The sequence below is a fragment of the Parastagonospora nodorum genome (assembly GCF_000146915.1).
Source record: "Parastagonospora nodorum SN15 chromosome Unknown scaffold_39, whole genome shotgun sequence".
Taxonomy (NCBI): Eukaryota; Fungi; Ascomycota; class Dothideomycetes; order Pleosporales; family Phaeosphaeriaceae; genus Parastagonospora; species Parastagonospora nodorum.
The window spans coordinates 172,361-186,957 of NW_001884587.1; the positions used below are offsets into that span (position 1 = coordinate 172,361).

Genomic DNA, 14,597 nt, shown 5'->3' on the forward strand with positions numbered 1-14,597 from the left:
AGTGTTTCATGCTGAAGTCAAGTGTAGGTATGATGTCAGTGTTGTCGGGTGAGTCAGTTGGGAGTTGGGGTAAGCGCGACCCTGGATGGCAAATAATTTCATGCAAGGCAGCTGCGTTGGGCCAAGAGGGAAGCGACATTGACACGCAGGCACGTGCCGCCGAGGCCAATGTCCCCTTCCCGGCCTGCAAGGCGACAGCACAATGGAGGTGACTCGGCGATATTGTGGCGCTCGCTGTCGGCTTGATGCCCGATTTCCTCCCAGATTCCTCTCGGACCTTGACGGTTTCGGCGGCGAGTGCGGCGCATTGCCTGTGAGCACAGCCATCGGATCATTAGGTACGAAGTATTGAATTCTCCGCGCACCATCGGACCGATGCCCAACTCTGTTCGGCTGTCAGAACAGCAAGTGTGAGAGGAGGGCAGTAAAGTTTGGCGGCAGCCCTCTGGACGTTGCTTTTGCTACACCACGCAGCATCCCGGTTCCTGGGCCCAGTGGTAGATCGGGAGATGGACTTGTCGACGTCCCACGCCACGTCGCTCTTAGGTGCCCCCGCGTCCGCGTAAAAAGCGCTGATCGACTCACTTGAATCTTAGCTGTGTCAGGGCCGTGTCCAGTCAGCGACGCCATGATCAGGCACATACATCATTCGCGGCCTTTGTGGCAGGGCTGATCAGGGAGCACAGAAACACAGACGCTCGTCAGAGCGTCAGAGAACAAGGGTGTTGTCGATCATAGGTGATCCTCTCCCTTGTACGTGCCTTTGGGCGAAATGACAACAATGCATACGGCATGCCTTGTACGCACAGCACAAAGCTCGCTCGGTCGAAGGTGCGGCCGTCGCTGCAAGATGGAAGAATCCGGCTGACTGCGCTGCTATCGAACGATGTGCTGATAGCGCGACACCGGCGAGGGCAGTACGAAGAGAAATAGTCGTATTGCCACGGCGTTAGGCAGTGCCGTGGGACAGGCTTCGTTGGATCTGTCTTGCTATTCGCTCGCTGTCTCGAAACGCTAGCGGGTCCCGACAGGGTCGAGGACGCCATCAGGAGTTCGTCCTTCTTTTTCGCCTTTTTTAGGGCCGTGCACTCCCTGTCCATGGCGCGGTCAAAGTCTGTAAACGTCATGTGCACCTTTCTTGACCTGCCAATTCGCACTGTTCGGCTTGGAAGTGCCGTCTGTCTATTTTCAGGCAGCCGGTTTTCCCACAATACGGAAACGAATATGGCCCACTTGAGCAGTCCGTGCGATCCGTTTCCACCGACCGTTTTCCTTCTTCCTTAGCAGCCTCGCAGTCCAAACTCTCCAAGACGCTTCTTCTCTTTTGCTCTGTCCATCTCCAGCAGCGAGATCCCTTGTCCCCGGATAGCCAGTCACTCTCTGCAACCCCCTCCAGGCTATAAACCTCCCCCAAGACCCAGCCCAACCCGGGCATGATATAAGAGTTACCCACATACACCCCCCTACTTCCGCACACAAGCCATGGATTATCGACATTCTTCACCAGCCAGGAGGACAGACAGCCTCCGCCCCACCACACAGAGGCAAAGAAGCAACTCTTTTCCCATCGTCGAGGCATTAGGATGCTCAACGCCAGAGGCTCAACTCATCCTTGCCGAAGGCAGAGCTGCTGTCCGAAGACGCCGCGGCCGACGCAATCGATCATTTGATGACGACGACGAAGAGACTCCTACCGCCTTCAATCCCAAAGACCACATGAAATATTTGATGGCTGAGCAACCAGCACTATCCGAGGCTAGAAGCTGCCACGCTAGAATCCCTTCCAATGCCACGGACCGGAGCACATCAACCATAGTCGCTGTTCCTCGTGATTCTAAACTTGGCAGCATGGCTTCTCCTACTGGTCCGCTAGGAAGTTATTCCGCGCACCTTGCGCAATTTATCAAGGCACAGCTCAAATCGATTCCAACATACCAATCGGAACAAGAATTCGTCTCCAACTTGTCGCCTCAATCATGCCCGGAATTCTCGTTCCCCGCGCAGTCACCACCACTTTCACCTCGGAAATCAATGCGACGGGCAATTGAGGTGCCCCAGTCCATACAAATTCCTCCGATGCGCCCACCGATGAGAAGCGCCTTTTCCGCATGGAGCTCTACTGACGATGATGATGAGGAGGATGAAGAGGTCCAGTCGCTACCAGAAATTGACGAGTACACTATGGATGCCATATCCAAGATGGGCACGTACACGCCTTCTGTTCTTGGCTACTACGAGGCAAACAACAACGCCTCCTTCTTGTTCTCGTCATCGCCTTTGGAGCGTGACGATGGCCCAGACACAGCGCGAGGTCAGAACTTCGCTGTTCAGCCTGCGCCCACGAGTTCCGCCTCAGAGTCTTACGATGAGAACGACTATCCTTCGTCATCTTTCTCACGGCCACTGCTCAGCTCATCGTCTGCGCCATCGTACCCTTCGTCAGCAGCGTCGGCGTCTTCGTACTTCAACTGCAAACGCCCTTTCGCCGATGGCCCTATCACCACGGATCGCATCATAGCCGCACTCACACCTCCCCGTCCGTACGGGAAGACGATTTCAGCAGTCTCGCCCTGGGAAGGTGGTGCTATCGCTAATGTCCACGACGTCTTCATTGAGTCCCAACACCGAGTGCACGTTGATGGCATGTCATTTGACATGCTAAGAAGCTTCACCGCACCAGGCTCGGTTACTACACCTTGCTGAACCTACACACAACACACATTTCCTTGATCTTGTTTTATTAGCGCAAGCGTTCTGGTCTGTACATTTTAGGTCACTACACGTGTCGAGCCGGCCTTGCCACGCACAACAACCCAGCCTTCTCGATTAGCGGTTCTTCTTCGCCTTCCAAAACTATTGTATTGTAATTGTTTTCCTTTGGGTTTCGGGCGATATACATAAGACTGCTTGGAAATCCCGTTCATTTGGGTACGGCGCACCGCTCTTCTTTTGCTTGGGAGTTTTGGCAACAGATATCCTGCACACGACGGGTGTATGACGCACACGATATTTTTTTTTTCTGTTGGAACTTTTGTACAAACGCACGAGACGGAGAGGCTTTCGCCGAGACACACTGAGCATGTCATAGCCGAAGCAATACACATTTTATCATACCACGATTTGTCAACGCATATTCGCTATCAACTCTTTGCCATGATGAAGACGTTTCAAGTGAGGTCAACATAGTAGCGCCATTAGGGCTGAAAGCACGCGCCATATCAGCAAGGTTTTGAGCGGTGAAAGATGCTGCAAGGCACCCGCGGCCTGCAGATCTGGGGGCGCGGGAGAGCAATGCACGGTCGATCTGGTACGTCACATGTTTGGTTGGTTTGTGCCGCGCGGGCATGATCCCACCTCCAACGGCTGTGTGGCGCCTAGTGCTGTCGGCAAACAAACTTCATGACGCGACACGCAAACTGATTGATCTCTGTCGCAGTCTGTGTACACAGCACTTAGTTGCGCTCTTTAAACTCTGTCTACAATCGCATGTCTCTGACTGATGTCCCGCGCTAGTGGACACGTCAACGTTTGAGGATTCCGTTGCCGACACCTAATTCACGTCCATCGAGCAACACTTGCAAATCGGCATACACCATCACCAGCAGACGTCATGGCCGACCCCGATCCCGGTCTGCTCGCGACCCTCCTTGGACGCGTCGCATACGAGTTTACGCTGGTACAGCCGCTGCTGCCTATGTACTTGCACCTCATCGTCTCGGCCCTCTTCCCGATATACACGGGCGCGCACGCCTCGCTCTCGCGCCCGACCTCGGCAGCGAAGCCAGCGAAGAGAAAGCGTGCGAATAGTAGCGAAGGTGCTGATGAGAGCCTTGAAGACGAGGACGAGGACGAGGACGAGGGAGAGGACGAGCGCATCCTGGAGGGGTTGTCGCCCACAGATGCCCTCCTCATGCCTCTGTTCGCCGGATGCGCGCTTGCCTCGCTGTACTTCCTCCTCAAGTGGATGAAGGACCCCGCGCTCCTCAACAAGATCCTGAATGGCTACTTCGCCATCTTCGGCGTCTTCTCTGTTTCACGACTCGTCACAGATGTGCTCGACATCGGCCACTCGCTCATATTCCCGCACCGCCATGTTCTGGGTGGGGCGCTATATCGTGTCAATGGCACCGCGCAGAAGGCAGAGCCTGTGGCGGGCAATGTGAAGAACAAGTCGCCCATTACGACGCCGCTTCCGGGCTTTCTGGCCAGGCTGCCTCTTTCGGATCGGGTGAGGAATATGCTCTGGGCCGATCGCGCCATGCCGGGAAACAAATGGACGCTGCGCATGTATCTCCATCGCGCGTTGACGGGCAAGTTCAAGATCGGCCCGCATGGCATGTTCGGTGTCGTCGCTGGATTGAGCACAGTGGCATACTTCAACCTCGTCGACAAGCCGTGGTACCTGACGAACCTCTTGGGCTTTGGCTTCTCGTACGGCGCTCTGCAGCTCATGTCTCCCACGACATTTGCTACAGGCAGCTTGATCCTCGGCGCCCTCTTCTTCTATGACATCTACTTTGTCTTCTATACGTAAGCAGCATTGATGCCCTGTAATACAACGATTGCTAACAAGCGTCCAGGCCTATGATGGTGACAGTCGCCAAATCACTCGACGTCCCTATCAAGCTCATGTTCCCGCGACCGGCACCGGCCAACGACCCTCTCGCCGCTCCTTCGCACGCGATGCTTGGCCTAGGCGATATTGTGCTCCCCGGCATAATGATCGGTCTCGCCTTGCGCTTCGACCTGTACCTCTTCTACCTGCGCCAACAGAAGCGAACACCAGCAGCGACACAAGGAGAGGCCGATACCATAGAGAAGCCCGTGTACCACTCGCTTGCTGGACGATGGAGCGACCACTTCTGGACGCACTCGCTCATGGGCAGGCCACTCTGGACTACCTCAGCAGCCAAAGACAGCAAGCCTGAAGCGCCATTCACATTTCCGAAAACATACTTCAAAGCCAGCTTAGTGGGATACGTGCTGGGTTTGCTGACTACACTGGGCGTCATGATGATATGGAACCACGCTCAGCCCGCCCTACTCTACCTCGTGCCAGGCGTGCTTGGTAGTCTCTGGCTGACAGCCCTAGTCCGCGGCGAAATCAGCCTCATGTGGAGCTACACCGAGGAGATTGAAGACGAAGAGAAGGACAAGAAGAAGGCGGACGATGCAGACAAGCCACAAACCCAGGACAAGAGCGAAGACACCGCCAAGACGGAACCCGCGAAGCGCGTGGCAAGTCACCGGCCCGAACGCGAAGTCTTCTCCTTCTCCATAGAGGCGCCCTGGAAGCCCAAGCTGGGCGCCGAACGCAAGGAGAGTCAAATCTCCCAGGTGACGAACGAGACCATCGCTGCTAACGGCGAGAAGCACAACTGGGCGCCGTCGAAGATTGCAGCGAGCACGGAGCCGGCTGGCAAGCGCGTCAGGCTGAATTGATGAAGGCGAATTTTATCGTGGGCGTTCCTCGCCAATTGATTGAATCATAACGATATCATGCATGGGCATTTAGCATAGCGATGGCGTTTTTTTTTCAAAATCAGGTATGCAGATATACCTAGCAGCATGGAAAGACGGTGGAATATAGTCCTTGTTTTCGAAACAGTTGTTCATTCTGTGCATCTCCCCCTCACGTCTCACCACACAACCACCACATAAACATCTCATATCATCCAAACATGTCATTTTACTTCATTTCAAGGATTCATTTCCCTCCTCCCCCTCCCCTTCACCTACATCCCCTCATCCTCAATCATACTTGAAAAACGGCGGCGCCGGCCCCCTCAACGCCAACCGATGTCTCGGCCCCGGCGCGCCGCCCGGCCACGCGTCCCAATTCCACCTGGGCCCTTTGTCATCATCATCATCGTCGTCGAACTTCTTGTCGAATTCCAGCGCCAGTTTGCGCCACGCGTCGTCGGTGCCGCAGCGCACGCACATGGCGTTGTTGGGCATGGGCGGGTTGAGCCAGCCGCAGTGGCGGCAGGGCCATGCTTTTGGCATTGGTGGTTTGGGTAGTTTGCTAGAGGTGGAGTTGGCTTTTGGATATGTAGGGGGAAGGAGTGGGAAGGGGAAGGGGAGTTAGTTACTTATTAGTTTGTTGTTGGTTTTGGTATTGTTGTGGGTAATGTTTATTATTGAGTGTTTTGCGTGTTCAAGGTGTGGTTGTTTACGAAGACAAGCAAGGAGAAGGCGAGGGATTTTTATATATGCTGCTTTGTATAGCTTGTAGGCTCTGCTGGCGTCGCAGTTGGTGCGTATGGCGTTTTGACGTGGGGATGAGTGGGTGCTGGGGGGGATATGTTGGCACGAGTATGCTTTTGACAACAGTGTTTCTGGGGCTGTGGAATATGATGCTGCGGTAGTTTTCACGGACATTGTGTGTGAAGCACGGCAGTTGGCAAATATCTTGTTGTCCATTTTCCCGCATTTAATACCACGTTTTTCTTCAAGAGATATGTTGGCATAACGGCGCGGCTGACAACAGTGTCTCTGGGGCTGTAGAATATGAATTCTGCAGCCGTTGTCACGTACACTGATTCAGATTGTGTGTGAAGGGCAGCAGTTGTCGGACGTGAAGTCGTTCATTTCCCGCATTTTTTGCACTTCTCTTCAGGCGTGCCGGGGCCTTGGTTTATTTCGTTGCAGGACTGGCACTGCCATTCGCGCATGGTCATGTCTTTTGGCATTTCTTTCCTTGGCATGTGAAGGGGGTGTTGAAGAGTGTGGTGTCGTAGGAGATGCGTTTGAGGAGCCAATGCTAGGGAGTTTGAGAGAACGTACTGGGAGAATTAGAGGTGGGTGTGGAGTGGGTAAGTGGATGCAACTAACTTGGTGGTAGACGTGGTTCGGCTTTGCAGTAGAAAGTTGGACCACGAATGCGGAAGGATGTTACGTGCAATTACTTAACACAGTTTCGATAAAAGAAAGCTTCTACAGGCGTACGAAAATCAATTACGAAGTAGAAGAACGCTTCCAAGCACCTGCACTGTTCGTTTGTGCGACTAATTACTGACTGCTAACTATTGAAGCAAAGACCACGTCGATGAACAGTCAAAACAAGTTGTTTGCAGTTCCTACAAGCCGGTTTGCCGATATGACAGTTCAAACTCACACAAATCCTCAAATTGGGGAAGCCATGCGGTTATGCGGCTTGCAAACTTTCTCGGCACCCACCGCCCTGGCAGCGAGGAGGCCAGATGCGGACATGAGCTTATCTCGAAGATGCAATGACGCGTAAGGTACGGTTACTCGCGCCATGGGTATGTGAATTTTACGTTCGCTTCATGCCTGACAGTCTCGTTCGCCACTGTCTGGGGTTTTCTGGTGTCTACAGGTTTGTGAAGCCGGGAGATGTGGGGAAAGACAGTGATGTCGGCTATGCAACGATGCAACCGGTTGACGAACATCATGAGGCCAAGAACGTGTCGCGGTGCAGTAAACAGTGCACATATATAGAAATGCTGAATGCTTGAGACGGAGATCTAAAACAATCCCTGAAGCTACAAATAGTACATGTATTTGGGGGCTGTAAACAGGTAAGTCAACGCTGCGTGTCGGAGCTCGACAATCGGCCGCGAAGCCGCCGTCCCATCGCAGTTCTCGAGATGTCGGATGTGAACAACAAACACCACCTGGCCATCTAGTCCTCCTAATATTCACACCTTTGCGGAAACGAGCTCGATCAGAAGTCTATGCAATGCCCGAATTTTCATGCTCTTGAACAGCTTCCCCGACCAGGCTGGTGGCATGAGTGAGGCGTATGTTTAATCGTAGTGTACAAGTTTTGGTCCCCACAAAGCATCATTTATGCAAACATTCGCCGCCAGGGCAATGTATCCTTAATCTGTGACCACAAATCCAGACTCCAGTGCAATTTGCGCCGATACAGGACCAAGAGTTGCAACTATCTGTCTCAGGCCAGTGATGTATGTAATCTGGCCCATTATGATAACGACGTGGAAGATTTGGTGGCTCGCGCCCTGCGACTGTCAGATGGATACTCCGAGTAGCAATTTGAATCAAAGATTCTCACCCAAATGTCAAATTTCTCGGGGAAATATTTTTCAGGAAACCTCGTGACGTAGAATAATACTCCTGTGCCGTAGAACGACGCCATGCCAATAGTATGAGCAAGAGGGAAATATCCAAGAACCTCGACACCGTCGATGATGCTGGCGTGCACCATGGGGACGAACCCGCTCGCGAAAAAGGTAGCGAAGAGCACGGATCTAGTTGTGTCAGTATCAACGAGTTGAGTTGAAAAATTCTCAAACTTCTCACCTCCAAAGCTTCTTAGCATCGCCATCTGATCCAGGCGCGAGCATGACGCTGAACAAGACCAGGGCAAGGGCCACGGAAGATGAGATATAGCACAGCTGCAACTTGGGATGGTGACGCAGACCGAAGTAGGTCGAGGCAGTGCAGCCAGCAACTATGTTGAAGATGATGCCCAGATAATCGATCTTGAGCCAGCGGATGGCGACATGTTGAGAATGCGCTGTTAATGTATGGTAGCCAGCCTACAGCACATCAGCTTGAATAGTCATAACGATTGTAGAATGTGGTCTCACGGAGAAGAGGAGGCAGAGGATACATGAAATAATGTATTGCCACACAATCATCTGATCCACGTATCGTTCTTCATCCCATTGTTTGGAGAAGGCGTGGCATTCTTTGGTTAGGAGTAGTGTGTGGACAATGCCGGGTCCGAGATGCGACCAGATATTCACAAATTCATTGTGCAAGTAAAGTAGAGAGGTTACGCAGCGGTAGAAGCTGTTGAGCTGGCGTCGATAGCCGGTTTTGATGAATTGATCTGCGCGCATCCAGGGAGGAGCATCTTCTTGACGAGTCGTAGCCGTTACAGCCTTTTCGGTCTTGCTTTGCATTTTCAGGTGGTTGAGAAGAGTAGGGAATCTTGTCTGACGTGCATCTTTACTGGCTTTTCTTGGTGCGTGCAAAATTGTTTACTCATCGTTGCGACAGTCAGGTATGAAAGAGGAAATTACCGAGGCGCAAGCTGAAGGATGGGTTGGTTCCACAATAACACCTTCGAATGCATGAATTCTATTGGCTTATCTCATTATACAAAGGAGAATATGAAAGAGGCCACCCACTAATGCTGCGGCCGGTCTCGATGCAGTGGACATTGCGAAGGTACCTAGTTACCTTGCGTACGTGGCACCACATCACATCAACGTCTTCGGGCCAGGCTCCAGGGCGCCACCCTCCCAGATCCTGCGCATTGCTTCAAAGTACTCTGTACGGTATTTGGAGATATGATTGCAGTGCGGCGTACCATCGAACTCAAGCTCCCTGACATCCCAGCTCTTGCGTCGAGCATCATCTGCATGGCTCGCAATGTCATCCCAGTCAACATGCGTGTCAGCTTTCGAGAAGACGTAACATATCCTCCTACAGTTTATCAAATTTCGATCCAGTAGTGTCCTTCGATAAATTGTCTCGGGCTTCTCCCATCCAATAAGCTGAGAACCGAAGAGAACGTTGATAACAAACATGATAGCGATAGGCCCGATGATTCGCCAGAGCAGACCCTTTGGCAGTGAAAGCAGCATCGATTGAAAGGATTTCGTGTATGTGCCACGCGCGGGCCCGCTGTCGCATAAGATCCCAGTGACAGGCAGTGCATAACCGAGCTGCCTTTGCAACACAATAAGCAGCTGCGTTGCTGAGTTGGTACCGCCGTTCGAGAAGGTGTGGATCATAATGTTCGGTTTTACCGACGCGTTGCTACAGTCGTCTAGTACGGCGAGGACTACCTCTGCGGCAGGTTCAATGACTTTCCATTGTCTTTTGTAAGGGCTGGCGATATTCCAGACGGACGATTCGAGGAGTAATATCCTAGCACGAGGTGCAATGGTACGATGTCCTTCTGCATACTTTGCGATAGGCTTTTTCCCAGCTCCGAGCCAGGTACAGAGGACAACAAGTTGACCAGGCGCGGGATCCTCAGGTGTGAAAAGTGACATGCGTGGACCCAATACGTCAAAAGCAGGGTTGAGTTTTGCTGGTGAGGCCATTCTCGACGGCCGACACTTTTGCGTAGAGATTGCAAGGAATGTAATGAAGAATACCAAATCTTGACAACAATGAGAATACGAGATGGCTTATATATCGAATCGGCACTACGCTAATGTGTCCAAATCCATCTTTGATCCACAAGAATTCAGGCGTTCTGCGCTTGATCAACACCATCAATGCCCTCATCAGCTATGTACCTTTCGCGTAGCCGCCATATCCATTAGTTTGGCGGCCGACGTTTGGGCGCCTTCTCTCACGCGGAACTTCAGGTATGGTCCATCGTGCTCACAGGATACAATTGGAACTCCTGAGGACGGTGCCTAGCATACTTCGCGCCAATATAGCCCCCACTCAATCCTTCCGCCGTTGGGTCAGGGTCTCCAGATCGAGATACTACACCGCTACAGCGATTGAGTCAGCCAACTTGGTGAGTGCAAAGTTCATTTCCGAACAGACACGCGTTCCGAGAGAGAACTGATTGAAGTACTTTCGCAAGGCCGCCACCTTCTCGGCTGGGTTCGATTTGAAGACTATCCAGCGCTCAGGGTCGAACGTATACAAGTCTGGAAAGATGCTCTCATTATGGTGGAATGCGCATAGCGAACAGCCTACGTCCATTTCTTTGGGTACGTGGTTACCATCCATTCTGAAATCATCATAAGTCACCTCCCTGCAAAGAGCCGAGCTGACCAGCGACATCCTCATAGACTCGTCAATGACAGCGTGAAAGTACTTGCACGATTTGAGTGTCGCACCCCCGCGGATATCATTGGGGTCCTCAAATGTCGTGCGGATCTCATATGCCAACTCTTTGAGCACACGTGGATTTGATGCCAGGTAGAAGAAGATGTCTATCGTACCAGTCGAAGTAGTGTCTGCACCGGCAATGAGCAAGAACCTGCTCTCAGCCGCGAGCTCTGAAACATCAACTTGTTTGGACCTTTCGGATCACTGGACCGTGCTTCTTAAGGCCTTTCTCCGTCTGGATACGCAATTCGCCGAGCGGGCGACAAGGAGTCCAGACGATGGCAGAGGCGATATCTTCATGTACAGCTGGCAGGAAGAGAGACTTTGCGGTCAAGGCGAACATCTGATAGCAGATTCGGGCACCGATATGATGGCAGAAGCTGAAGTGCGCTCTTTGCGCTCTTCATATTCTAGGCGTCCATGAGAATTGACCCGGAAAAGCAGGAGGTACATAAAGTGCCCAAAGCCATCACTGCTAGACATCATCAATTCCAGAGGATCAGTGAATTCGATTTTCTGGTCATTGTCCTTTCTCTTTTTATTTTATTTTATTTTCTTCTTCTGTAGAACCATTCTTCCTCAAGCATTTTCGACCGCGATAACGCTTGATTATGCCAGCCATCTGGCTGATATTGTGGAATCTGGCGAGGTCAAGGGCGTGAGGAAGATGGTCACCATTGACGACCTCAAGCGAGCCATTCCATCCACCTGCTTCAAACCGACCTACACTAAGTCGCTATTCTTCCTCGTCCGTAACTTGCTCGTCATTAGTGCCTTTGGGATAGTCGCCTGGTCGTATATCCCGCAGATTCAATTCACTGTTCCTCGCTATGTTGCTTGGGTCTTTTACGGCTACATACAAAGACTTGCATTCACCGGTTTCTGGGTAATTTGTGTGTTCCCAATTCAGAGCAGTAATGCGGCCTGACAGCTTACAGGTTTTTGGCCACGAGTGCGGTCATGGTTCCTTCTCCCCTTCGAAATTGCTGAACAACACTTTCGGCTGGGTCATCCACTCCTCTTTGATGGCCCGGCACTTTACATCACTGGATCACATCTATTACCCAGCTCCATCACATCTATCCTGGAGTTCCACAGTATCGGCCTGAGATTTGGACTTTCATCAAGGGTGCTTTGGCAACAGTCGATCGCAACTTGGGTTTTGCTGGGCAGCACATGCTTCACAACATTGCCGACTACCACGTTATTCACCACCTTTTCTCCTAAGTGTCCTTGTCTCTGTTCAGTGCTTTCGAGAAGTTTTGTTGACACTTTTGAAGTCGCATTCCGCATTACTACGCGAAGGAAGCCACTGAAGCTATTCGGCCACTGCTCGGCAAACAATACCATGAGGAGCGCGGCAACTTTAATGCTGCCATGTGGGATTCGTTCCACAAGTGCCAGTGGGTCAAGGCAGACGACGTCGAAGGATGAGAAGGAGAGGGCGTACTGGTTCAAGGCCGGGCCAATCCCACCTCCAGAGAGAGATATGAAGAAGCGCGCCTGGATGTAAGGTGGCGCTGTTGGGAGCTCACTACTGCGAAGCCAATGTGTGAACGAAACGCAGTTCACATACCCAGATTTGGGGCGAAAGTAGAAAGGATACAAGTCCGACAAACATGAGGTGGGGTAACGAAACGACAGATGGAGTTAGCTCGGTGATGTAATAAAATTATTTGTCTCGAGACGTAGAAAAATCGATAGAAACAATATAGACTAGTACGGCTACTCAGCTTTTAGCATGTATCAGCACATAGGTCATGAATTCCAGACTATACATGTGGGAAGATGCTTCAGAGACTATGAAGAGGACGCGGAGGAAGATGCGGAGTAGTAGCGCACTGGCCAGCGATTATCAACATCCCTGTCGCCGATGCGGAGCGTCATAGCATCAATTTTCTGGAGCGCAAACAGTCACAATTCACCACGCACGACTTCATATGCCAACTACCTCTAAAATGACGTCGGAAAAGAAAGTCGCTGAAAACATGCTGTGGGGAGGCCGATTCACGGGTGAGACTTCTTCAATGGCACAATTCGTGCTTCTCTGGCTATCTTGAACTATGCGCTGACGGTCGCGAAGAGGGCCTTGACCCAGTCATGGAGCAATACAATGCTTCGCTGCCATACGACCGACTCTTCTACGCCGAAGACATCGCAGGCTCGGTCGCATTCGCGCGTGCAAATTTCAACAATGGCATCCTCACACAGGACGAGTTCGCTGCCATTGAGAAGGGTCTTGCACAAGTCAAGGAGGAGTGGGCGTCGAACAGCTTCGAAGTCAAGGCCAACGACGAGGACATTCACACGGCCAACGAACGCAGGCTGAGCGAGATCATCGGCAAGGACATTGGCGGCAAGCTGCACACGGGCCGAAGCAGGAACGAGCAAGTCGCAACAGACATGCGGTTGTGGCTGAGGGAACAGCTGCGGACGCTCGAGGGCTATCTCAAGCTCCTCATACAGACGTCGGTGCAGCGAGCCGAGGCTGAGATCGACGTGCTGATGCCCGGCTACACACATCTGCAAAAGGCCCAGCCAGTCCGCTGGTCGCACTGGATCCTCTCGCACGCAACTGCTTTTGCCAGCGAGCTCGAGCGTCTGCGTGAAGTCATCAAGCGAGTGAACCGCTCGCCGCTCGGTTGCGGTGCGCTTGCGGGCAACCCCTTCAACATTGACCGAAACGCCATGGCCAAAGAGCTTGGTTTCGAAGGCCTGCTCACAAACTCCCTCAACGCCGTGGGCGACCGCGACTTCGTCTTTGAGACGATGCAATGGGGCTCCAGCTTCATGCTCAAAATGTCTCGCTGGGCCGAAGACCTCATCATCTACTCGAGTCTGGAATTTGGCTTCATCCGCCTCGCCGACGCATACTCGACCGGCAGCTCGCTGATGCCCCAGAAGAAGAATGCCGACTCTCTGGAACTGATTCGCGGTAAGAGTGGTCGTGCTTTCGGACACATGGCGGGCTTGTACGTCACCATCAAAGGCCTGCCAACCACGTACAACAAGGATCTGCAAGAGTCTGTGGAGCCGCTCATCGATCACATCAAGACCGTCAGCGACTCGATACAAATCGCAACCGGCGTGTTGTCGACGCTGTCAGTCAACAAGGAGAAGATGCAGGCCGCGCTGGCCCCGGAAATGCTAGCGACCGAGTTTGCAGACTACCTCGTGCGAAAGGGCGTGCCGTTCCGTGAGGGCCACCATATCTCCGGCCGTGTGGTTGCGCTAGCGGAGAACGAGAATATTCCCATGGATAAGTTGAGCTTGGAGCAGCTCAAGGGCATCGATGCGAGGCTGGGCGATGATGTCGTCGAGTGCTTGGACTACGAACGTGCTGTGGAGCTGAAGAATGCGACTGGAGGCACTAGCAAGAGCGCTGTGCTTGAGCAAGTGCAGATACTGAAACAGATGCTGCAGTAGTTGATGACGTCCAGCGTTTTGCACAGTTACTACATCTACGTCGGTTGTTGCGCGGATACCATGCTTTACGAACGACATGAGATATAAGAAATAAAAGATAGGCCCGCACTCGGCGGCGTCTCGAATATTCAGAAACTACGGACACTTGTTCCCTCTCGATGCCAATTTGCACCTGCTCAATTTATCCTGTGCGAAATGTAAATATTCGAATAAATCAGGGCCCATACTACTGCACGCCGACCCAAGCCCAGGTACGTACCACACAATCAGGACCCAGCCTGCGGATCCCCACCTCTCAACTCAACGAACCATGGCTTTAATTAGCAAGCGAGGAAGACAAAAGTTATGTTTCTCCTCTCCATCCCACCTGTCATCGA

At 52.3% G+C, this 14,597-nt stretch overlaps 9 protein-coding genes across 9 annotated transcripts; 5 read left to right on the plus strand and 4 right to left on the minus strand.

Moving 5' to 3' along the window:
• Window positions 1-202: 202 nt before the first annotated feature.
• Window positions 203-566, plus strand: SNOG_15631 (hypothetical protein; the record flags this gene model as incomplete). The annotated part of the gene is made up of 2 exons (XM_001805723.1): window positions 203-338; window positions 475-566. 2 exons carry the CDS (start codon window positions 203-205, stop codon window positions 564-566), a joined length of 228 nt encoding a protein of 75 aa, XP_001805775.1.
• A 1,522-nt stretch (window positions 567-2,088) lies between these two features.
• Window positions 2,089-2,703, plus strand: SNOG_15632 (hypothetical protein; the record flags this gene model as incomplete). The annotated part of the gene is made up of 1 exon (XM_001805724.1): window positions 2,089-2,703. One exon carries the CDS (start codon window positions 2,089-2,091, stop codon window positions 2,701-2,703), a length of 615 nt encoding a protein of 204 aa, XP_001805776.1.
• A 907-nt stretch (window positions 2,704-3,610) lies between these two features.
• Window positions 3,611-5,442, plus strand: SNOG_15633 (hypothetical protein; the record flags this gene model as incomplete). Its single annotated transcript, XM_001805725.1, has 2 exons — window positions 3,611-4,530; window positions 4,581-5,442. 2 exons carry the CDS (start codon window positions 3,611-3,613, stop codon window positions 5,440-5,442), a joined length of 1,782 nt encoding a protein of 593 aa, XP_001805777.1.
• A 309-nt stretch (window positions 5,443-5,751) lies between these two features.
• SNOG_15634 (hypothetical protein) lies at window positions 5,752-6,381 on the minus strand (the record flags this gene model as incomplete). The annotated part of the gene is made up of 2 exons (XM_001805726.1): window positions 5,752-6,041; window positions 6,276-6,381. The coding sequence occupies 2 exons, from the start codon at window positions 6,379-6,381 to the stop codon at window positions 5,752-5,754; spliced, it is 396 nt and encodes a 131-aa protein (XP_001805778.1).
• A 1,463-nt stretch (window positions 6,382-7,844) lies between these two features.
• Window positions 7,845-9,155, minus strand: SNOG_15635 (hypothetical protein; the record flags this gene model as incomplete). The annotated part of the gene is made up of 5 exons (XM_001805727.1): window positions 7,845-7,991; window positions 8,039-8,234; window positions 8,287-8,525; window positions 8,577-8,927; window positions 9,123-9,155. The coding sequence occupies 5 exons, from the start codon at window positions 9,153-9,155 to the stop codon at window positions 7,845-7,847; spliced, it is 966 nt and encodes a 321-aa protein (XP_001805779.1).
• A 39-nt stretch (window positions 9,156-9,194) lies between these two features.
• SNOG_15636 (hypothetical protein) lies at window positions 9,195-9,731 on the minus strand (the record flags this gene model as incomplete). Its single annotated transcript, XM_001805728.1, has 2 exons — window positions 9,195-9,265; window positions 9,305-9,731. The coding sequence occupies 2 exons, from the start codon at window positions 9,729-9,731 to the stop codon at window positions 9,195-9,197; spliced, it is 498 nt and encodes a 165-aa protein (XP_001805780.1).
• Window positions 9,732-10,398: 667 nt separating this feature from the next.
• Window positions 10,399-10,692, minus strand: SNOG_15637 (hypothetical protein; the record flags this gene model as incomplete). Its single annotated transcript, XM_001805729.1, has 2 exons — window positions 10,399-10,440; window positions 10,504-10,692. The coding sequence occupies 2 exons, from the start codon at window positions 10,690-10,692 to the stop codon at window positions 10,399-10,401; spliced, it is 231 nt and encodes a 76-aa protein (XP_001805781.1).
• A 202-nt stretch (window positions 10,693-10,894) lies between these two features.
• SNOG_15638 (hypothetical protein) lies at window positions 10,895-12,228 on the plus strand (the record flags this gene model as incomplete). Its single annotated transcript, XM_001805730.1, has 5 exons — window positions 10,895-11,179; window positions 11,209-11,296; window positions 11,379-11,687; window positions 11,733-12,021; window positions 12,075-12,228. 5 exons carry the CDS (start codon window positions 10,895-10,897, stop codon window positions 12,226-12,228), a joined length of 1,125 nt encoding a protein of 374 aa, XP_001805782.1.
• A 524-nt stretch (window positions 12,229-12,752) lies between these two features.
• On the plus strand, window positions 12,753-14,220 carry SNOG_15639 (hypothetical protein; the record flags this gene model as incomplete). The annotated part of the gene is made up of 2 exons (XM_001805731.1): window positions 12,753-12,807; window positions 12,878-14,220. The coding sequence occupies 2 exons, from the start codon at window positions 12,753-12,755 to the stop codon at window positions 14,218-14,220; spliced, it is 1,398 nt and encodes a 465-aa protein (XP_001805783.1).
• Between the last annotated feature and the right edge of the window lie 377 nt (window positions 14,221-14,597).